General features: G+C 24.8%; 1 protein-coding gene across 1 annotated transcript; it reads left to right on the top strand.

The window, feature by feature from the left end:
* The first annotated feature begins 322 nt into the window (after window positions 1–322).
* LOC145833694 (uncharacterized) lies at window positions 323–1,373 on the top strand. Its single transcript, XM_082940842.1, has 3 exons — window positions 323–495; window positions 823–897; window positions 1,109–1,373. Exons 1-3 carry the CDS (start codon window positions 323–325, stop codon window positions 1,371–1,373), a joined length of 513 nt encoding a protein of 170 aa, XP_082796968.1.
* Window positions 1,374–9,591: the final 8,218 nt, after the last annotated feature.

Here is a 9,591-nt window from a genome sequence, read left to right on the forward strand (position 1 = left end):
ATCGTGGGGGGCGATTTTTTTTCAAATTACTGAAAAGGGGGCGATTTAGTAAATGAGTTTGGGAAACCCTGGTCTAAACCGTTTTCATTAAAGTTTAAATATTCTTCATTCAAATAATAGTATAAAGACAAATTATACTCCAACCATAATTGTACTAAAATTTAGTTTTTCTTTTTCTACAACATTATATAGACCCTTTCATTTATAATATTAATCAACTTTGTACACTTATAAAGTATTATGTTAGGTTATATTAAATTTAGGTTTGTCTTTTTGTTCATACAATGGAAAACAGCCTGTGAATCACACATTTACTTTCAATATGAAGTTCGACGAAAAGACAGAAGTAGTAAATCCAGCTTCAATAATATACTTGAAAGAACATGGCACAGATTTTGATAGACACAGAATGTACGGTTGCAAACAGATAGACGTGGTAAACGGTCTTAAAGGACTTTTCTTGGATAAAGGAATCACTTGGGTTACTTTTCAAGGGTAAGACTTTAATATACTTCTGTAGAAGAACTAAGAGTAAGGTTTTTAACTTGAAGATTTTCAACTACGATTTTCGTTATGTTTTGTTATACAATATCTTTCAAAAGTAAAAGTTTTAGCTAACATAAACTATTCTAATTCAAAAACTGAAGGTATTTATATAATACTATTTATACATAAAATAAAAATCTACTCATCATAAAAAATCAATAAAAAGATGTAAATGTAAATAAGAGTACAAATAATTTTACCATGTTAATTAATATGTAGTAAATATAGTTAACATTTTTTCAATTAAACGTAAATTATTACTATTGTCTGTTTCAGATGTAAAGACCTGGCCTACATCATAAAACATTACAGAAAGACAAATCTGCCGAAAGAGCTCACTGGATTTAAGAGGTTTGTTTAACCATTATATTATGATATTTTGTATCAAGATAATAACAAAAGCAGGCTGTAATTAAATTATTAACCCTCAAATTTAATAATTAATTACGCATCAATTTCTATGCAATAATTTTACTTGACCAAAAACAGTCATTTTTAATATATCTTAATAATGCATAATGTTACAGTTTAGACAACTTTTTATATGAGATATTTTCAACAGATTAGTGAGCCAACATTTTAAAACAAACGTCGACCTGAAGTACATTGTGACGCACGTACCTTCATTTAGACATTTCAGCAGATGGGGGCTGTCGAGAATCGTGAAAAGTTTCGGATTGCCAGCAAACCAGGCCCACAATGCCGGTAGAGACGCAGAAATGACGTTGAGACTCTTTTTTCAAGTAAACAGCATTCTACCAAACTATCAAGAGTACTTCGGAAAACTATGGAGCTTACACTATCAGCCGCCAATAGCTGAGCATTGACAAAAGCAATTTTAGATTTATTTGAAAACAAAAAAATTTAACGTCGTCAAAAATATTAACAAATAAACATAGAGAATAATAAAGTTTGTGTATTTAGTTATTTAAGATGTTTTTCAAGAAACTTTATTAAAAATAATATGTTTAAATATACAAATCAAACATATATGACTTAATTACAAATAACTATATTTTCCATTTTAAGGATTTTAAATGATACTTTATGAAAAATAAATAAGTTAAACATGCATTAACTTGTAGAAAGTCTATATCTGTTTCATTTAAAGGCATTACAAATTTACAGTTAACATAATTATTTTTAAATTTCAACAAAGTTGTAAACTAAGTAGTACCGTGCTATTTTCAAAATACTACATTTACCTAGTTTACTTACTTTTTAATTTAAAAAATCTGACTAAAACCAAAAGTTTTACAGAAAGCTGGAATTTGTCCTTAGTTTTAGTCATAATTGTATGTCTCTTGTATTATCTAACACAATGGTCGGCAAACTGCGGCCCGCGGGCCAAATAAGGCATGCGAAGGGTTAATCTGCTGCCCGCAAGCACCTATTTATTTTTTTGAATGGAATGCGGCCCGCGAAAAAAAAACTCTGCGGCCCGCCAGCATGTAAATGTGGACGCATAGCGAAAATATATTTTTAGCTAGAATATTACAATTTCGTTTAAGTCCCTGTATAACATTTAATTGCAATTAAAGACTTTACTGCTTTAGCTTAACAAAGTTAAAAGACAGATTAACATTCAGCCAGGGTTTTTTCTCAATTTTATAACAACTGTCTTTTTACAATAGCAAGTTATTATCTGAAAAAAGAAAGCAAAAAGTGTTTAGATTTAGTAAGTTAGTTACACAATACCTATTTAGTAATATTTAGTAAACAAACTAAATACAAATGTTTTACATTTTGTACAAAAGTAATGCATATTAATTAACTAAAATGTCATTTCTTTATAGTTTAGTTTTTTGTTCACATGTTTTTATACCTAAGTATCTTCTACACATGCTTTACCACTATATGTTATATTTTAGTGTGTACAAAAAGATTTAAAATAACATAATTATAATAAAATTAATGTTTATTTTATTTTTGACATGTTTTGATTTTTTTGAAGTATTATTTGTCCCTAATTAAATTCTAAGCACAATTACGTACAAAGATGCTCATATTTCATACCATTTCTTAATTAGTACTTGAGTTAGATTAATTCTAAATAAGCACAATTTTCAAACATTATTGTTCTACATTTAAAATCGAAGAGTGTACAGACATATTTAAACAATATATATGAAATAAATTAAAGCAGTTTTTGTTATTTATACTTTTTCATTTTTCAAACTGTTTTTTTTTTGCTAATTAAGTTAATTTTTGTGCATTTTTTACAAATACACACATTTGCTGTTTTTTGTACATAGTTAATCAAAACAGTTTATATTCAGTCACATTAACTTTTTTAAAAATTTAACAAATTTTTTGCAATAGCTAATATTACTATACTTTAAATAAATTAAATAGGTTTCTAAAACAAAATTTAAAAACAAATAGTATTTTTTTTTCATTGTAAAAAGTTTGTGTTATTTGAAAAGTAATCGATAGAGCTTAAAAAAAAAGGAGTTATTATTATGATTGCAATTCTTTGCAAAATATAAATAATACAAAATTTAACAAATTAAGTTTATATTATTTTTGAGCTGACGTCACGAATATTATTCAACAATTTAGGAATCATTTTAAATGAATAATATTTATTCATTTTCTATAAAAAACACTTCAATTTTTTGTTGAGTTTTTACAGTCTATACAGACTTATTTTATATTAAAAATTGCTATTTTTACTAATTAACATTAAATGGTAAACTACTTAAAAAAAGTTTAGGTACTACTTAAACAATTTGGACGACCTAAACAAGTTGATAAACTGAACTTTAAAAAAAGTACGTTAAGTCAAGTATTCAAGCTTCTAAAATTACTACTACCTCATAATAAAAATAGATAATGTTAAAAACTTATAATAGATTAGGTATTAATTATACTGTTAATTTTGTTTAACATAGAATGTGAACGAAATAGATTGAAAAGTTATCAGCCGGTTTAGGTTACTAAAATAATATTAAATCAGGAAGAATTTGAATTTATGTTTACATAATAAGTATAAATATTGTGTGAAATATTTTACGACGTAACAATCAAATACTTACGGCTTTTTTTCAAAAAAAAATTAAATGTTATGTAATCTTGACAAGCTTTGATGTTAAAATTATAATCATGTTGATAACTTTATAAAAATTAACAAAATGTATATTTAACTCTTAGCTTTGAAACTTATAAAACTATTTTTAGGTAGAATTATTTTGTTAACTTATTTGAAAATTTTTTTTTTTAAATACATAAATATTATACACATTAACTAGTCTTAATTAAAATATAATACTTAGCACAAATTTAAAGTTTTATTATATTGTTTATTAATAAAAGAACATAACAACATCACTTAGATTATCAAAAAAAAATTTTTAGTTATACTAGTATAAGGCTGAATCTGAATTATGTTTTGAACTATTAGTTTTATTTGGTAGTAGCTTTTACTAACTTCAGTGCGAAATACAGCAAAAAAGTTTCTTAAACAATTGTTTAAAATAAAAACAAGATTTGTAGTATAAAAAACTTTTATTTTATATTAGAAAATTGAAATCAATTGATTAAGCTACCCATAGAGGTTAAATAGAGAAAGTTATTATTAGAACTATTTGCAAAAGACAAACAACATATAATCTTATACGTTTAATAAAAAAATTTGTTCTTCTGTTAACGTCATTAACATTTTTTAGTAATTTATAAAACATTTGATAATATTGTTAATTGATTTAAAACACAGCAGATTTTTTTTTTCATTTTTACAGCCTTTGACTAATTGACTAATTTTTAAGTATAATACTAAAGAGTAAATCAAAACTTAATTTAAAAATAGTTTTAAAAGTTTTCAGCGTGAAAAAAATTTAATAGTTTAAAACTGTTAAAAACAATATAAACATTATTCATTGATGTAAGTTTTTAAATATAGATAAATTAGTGTAGTAGTAAATTTATAAACTTATAATTAACTTCTAGCTAGAATATTTATTATCTAAATATGATTATTGTACTCAATTATAAATATCTTACAATTAGATAGTGGTAAAAAGAATTTAATAATTATGAAAAAGATTAGAATTGTACAACTTAAACGTACTGAGAAATAACAATAAAAGATCTCTTGACATTCTCTCCAAAACAAGAAACTTAAATTTAAAACATATATAAGCTAAACATTTACTATTGAGATAAAAAAAATGCTGTCTAACGTCATTTTAATTAAACAGCAAACGGTTCAACTAATCGCGTATTTTAATCTTAATCTTTTGAAGGATAAGTAGCCCCGCTTGATTTCGCCAGTTTGTACAGCCTAAACCGGCTGATTGCTATTTAGGTATTTATGTAAAATATTTTAATAAAATAATATTTTAAAAGTCATTAAATTAAAAGATGCTAACAAAAGCTTTTTTACTGAGTGTATTTAATAAATGAAAAATTATATTTTGGTATAAACAAATTTTAAAACAATTTACCAGTCCAAGCAACTAAGTTTTAAATAACTATTTTAGTACATACGCAACTGATTTTTAATTTTAACTTTGTTGACAGCTGTTTTTGTTTAAGAAATTGAAAGTTTGGTTTCAATGTAATGTTTATAGAACTATTGTATACTATAAACTATCGTAACTATTTAGAAAATTTATATTTGAAATAATTATCCCTTTAACTTATTTATGCAAATGTTTGGTAGTTATTAGAATACAAACTGTTTTAGTTGAAAACAAATATTATGAACTATTAAACGAAACGGTATAAGTTGGTAAAAATAAAACTGAATAAATTTTAAATTATCAACTACGAAACCTTAAATGGAACAAAATGAAACGTGTTACATTTTAAATTAAGTAATAAAACTAATATAAAAATAAAACAACAAAGTTATCTACTGACGTCATCATGATATAAAAGACAAAGTAAGCGACTTAACTTGTATTTTGTTATAGATGATAATTTATTGTAATTAATCTTTATTTAATTTTAGCCTGAATTTTTACGGCTTAAACTAGCAAGTTTTGATTTCTGCCGAAAAAATAAGACCATTACTTACACTAGATATACTTATTTACTACTTTAAGTTTTTTATCATTAAAATAATGGAAATTGCTGAACTGTATCTATTTAAATAAAACAAAATAAAAATGAGGTTTATGTATTTTGTGAAGCTTTTTATACATTAATAATGACACCGAAATTTTAAACCTAGCTAATTAATATGCAAAATGGTAAAACGTCTGGAAAACGTCAGCCGTTTAAAGCTGAAAAAAGATGGTTCAACTGGTTGCCTACATAAATTATATTTAATTACTCAAAAGAACTTTTAAACTGTTTGGAATTAGCCGAAACAGATTGATTTGATAACCATCTAAATCAGGGGACGGCAAACTGCGGCCCGCGGGCCAATTGCGGCCCGCGAAGGGTATATCTGCGGCCCGCGAGCACGTTATTTTTTTTTAACGGAATGCGGCCCGCGAAAGAAAATTTTTGTGGCCTGCTGAGCAAAAATATGTTTCAAGTTAGATTTTTTTCGGTAAATCGATTTAATTTGATTAGTTTGGTTCTAAGTCCCTGTATAACATTTAAAAATAATTAGAAGAAACAACTGCTTTAGTTTAAAAATGTGAAAAAGACAAATTAGCATTCTAACAGGATATTTTTCTGAGTTTCATTATAACTTTTTTTTTACAACAGCAATTAATTATCTGAAAAAAGAGTGTTAAGATTCCTTGAATTAAATAAGTTAGTTATATAATATATATGTATTAAATAAACTAAATGTAAGTGTTTTTCATTTTGTACAAAAGTAATTCACAGTAATTAACTAAAGTGTCATTTCTTTATAGCTTAGATGTTCTTTTTCACTGTTTTTTATACCAAAGTTTCTTTTATAGATTTTTTAATTTGTAAATGTTATATTTTTGTGTAAAAGCATTTAAAATAACATAGCAATAAGAGAAAAGGTTTTTAAATTTTTTTTTTTGACACATTTTAATTTTTTAGAAGTTTTCTTTGCACTTGAATTAAATTAGATGCACACCAACTTAAAAAGATGCTCATATTTTAAACCACTTTTTATTTAATACTTTAGTTAGTTTAAGTTTAGTTTATGCATAATTATCTAACATTGTTGTTTCACATGTAATGTCTAAATTTTTACAGACACATTTAAAACAGTATATATGATATAAATTTATATAGTTTTTGTTAGGTATACAATTTCATTTTTCAAACATTGTTTTTGTAAAACTAAGTTAACTTTTATGCCTTGCATATCAATACACACATTTGCTGATTTTTGGAGCTACCTAATTAATATAAACTAGACTTAGGGATGGTAAATTTATCAAGTTTGTACACTGTTAATCAAATTAGTTCAAATTCAAGCAAATAAACAACTAAACATTGACACAAACTCAGACTATCACTATTTGAAGACTTCAAATCTCAGGCCAACTAAGTCATTTTATAAGTTTTTGGCTAGAATTGTTTTTTGTATACAAAAATATCAGATATATTTTTGTTGACTCAGGCTGGCTTTTTTGGTTGAAAGAGTGGCAAATTAAACTTATGATGTATGTTTTGCTCAATCCACAGTATTAGTTTGAGTTATAATATATGTTAAATTTCAAGTCTTGCAGCTGATATAATTCAATATGTTATTTATATTATTGTGTACATTTAAGTGTGAACAATCAGTGTTGCCTAAAAAACTTGAATCCCGGAAAAGCTTTGAACTTAAAAATTTATGCTTAAAAGTTCTGGAAAGAAAACTTTAATTTGAAAATTTTTGAATAAACCTGGAATTTCAAACAATTTTTCAATGTAAAGTAATGAAATTTCGATTTGACACAAAAAATTTAGCAAATAAACATTTCTTTATTAAAAAATATACAAAAGTAGCTTATGAGTGTTTTTTAATATTGATATATTTTTTAAGACACATTTTAAACTTTAATTAAACTTAATACTAAAATAAAAAGAAGGAACTGTACTTCTAAAACCTTTGTATTGGTGCATTGTAGCGTTACTTGTAAAATTTCACCGATTGTTTTGCTTCGTGTTGGAACTAAACCAAGAAATTCTACTAAAATGTCAAAGTTAGTAAAATCATCTCTAATAAAAATTCTCAGTTGAGCAATAATTTTTTATCAGTGTTCTCTTGTTAACATATTGATTAAAGTCTTAATTTGATTTATGAGAGTTTATAACCTTAATTTACTAAATACGACCTTTTGTTGTCATTGATGAAATAAACAAAAGTATTTTATTTCTACCAACATAAATTCTTTAAAAAAAATTTCAATTATAAACGGTATCTCATTTTAAATAATAAATGTTGCTACTTTATAACTTACCTTAACAATTTTTTCTGATAATTCTGTAGTTACTAAAGATAATCATGTGCTTTGTTAAAATTGACTTTAGTGATTTATTTTTTTTTTATCGTTTCTCGCAATAACTTCAACTAACTTTTTATTTTATTTTTGTATCTCGTCTTATATTTTACAACTAATATTTTTAAAAGCAATATTCTTACTGCAGTTAAAGAATTGCTATAATGCTTAATAAAAGACAAGTTTTTCTATTTCGCTAATGACTCAATAAAGTTTTATACTTTTGTTAAAATTGTTTAAGAAACTTAATTGTCCATTCCAGCTGACTTATAACTTGTTTTGAAATGTAATTTATTTACTGTTAATAACTTTCGTTATTTCTCTATGCTGTGAACTTTGTTTTAACTGGGTTGCTACACAAACAGGCTATATTAAAAGCTTAAAAACTTAGGTTTGTGTGTAACTTTTATTTCAAACACTTTAAAGAAATCTTTAATTTCCAGAATAGTTTTTATGATTGTAGTGTAGTTTACTAAATGTAATTTTTTCTTGTTTTCTTACACTTTGTGTACTTTTTGATGTAGATGATATTTTTACTAAGTATTTAAGCTTAATTAACAACGATTTTCTAGTTTTTTTAACTTGAAATAAACTTAGGCTGGTTTGATACAACTCTGACATTTTTGCTTTTTTAGTGGCAACTATGTAAAAGACTAGTTACTAATAACATATTTTATTTAAGTATTCTAGAATTAATTATGTTAAAGAATGTTTTCTGGAATACAAACAGGTATTAATTTTATTAAGTTAACTAATTACTAAATTTTTTAATGAATGTAAACTATTAAACACGCAAAAACTGTTTTTTGAAGTAAATATTCTTAGAAATATGAAAAAAGAGGTTAATAGTATAACAAATATATAAAAGTAACCCATAAATTGTCTTTCAAATTTGTTTTTTTAGAAGAGTTAGGTTGTTAGTAAAGTTACAAAAGTATTAAGTTTAACTTATAAATGCTTATGAAAGTACATAGTTATTAACACTTAAGTATATTAGTCAATGTTAATTTTATTCTAATAAATGTTTATTTAAATAAGCATTCTATGTATAGCTAAAAGTCATTTTAAATGATAAGGTGAATAAAAGTTAAACTTTTCTCCCGTGTGACTAAAACTAAAACCAAAAGATTATTCAAATGTCACTAAAACTAAAACTGCGGCCCGCGAGGACTTCGTAAACTTGAAATTTGGCCCTCGACCACCAACTGCCTGCCGACCCCTGATCTAAATGATACTAACAAGCATTAAATTTTAAGACATAAAAAAAGAATGATAAATTTTGATTTCCTGAAAAAGTAAATTATTTGATTGAAATTTTGAATATAAAATGAACAAAACTTGTACTGTCTTTAAAAATAAATAAAAAACACTTTTACGTTATTTTGACAAACCAGAAGATAGTTTAACTAACTGTGTATTTTAATTTTATTTGTTAGCTTGAAAGAAAATTAATTCTATCAGACGAGTTTGTACAGCGTTCATCAGCTGTTTTGAAACATTTTTTTTTACTGTTCGATACACTAATTTAGATATTTTCTTTACAATAAAAACTGCTAGCGCTTCCAGCTTTAAATTGATTCCACAAAGCTTTTTTTTTAGTGTACCTCACTTTTTAATTAATCAGAAAGTCACTAAGATTTAAAAAATATGTTGTGAGATACTACATACATAACTCATTTAT

The sequence above is a fragment of the Thalia democratica genome, chromosome 4, assembly GCF_965202585.1.
Source record: "Thalia democratica chromosome 4, ktThaDemo2.hap1.1, whole genome shotgun sequence".
Lineage (NCBI taxonomy): Eukaryota > Metazoa > Chordata > Thaliacea > Salpida > Salpidae > Thalia > Thalia democratica.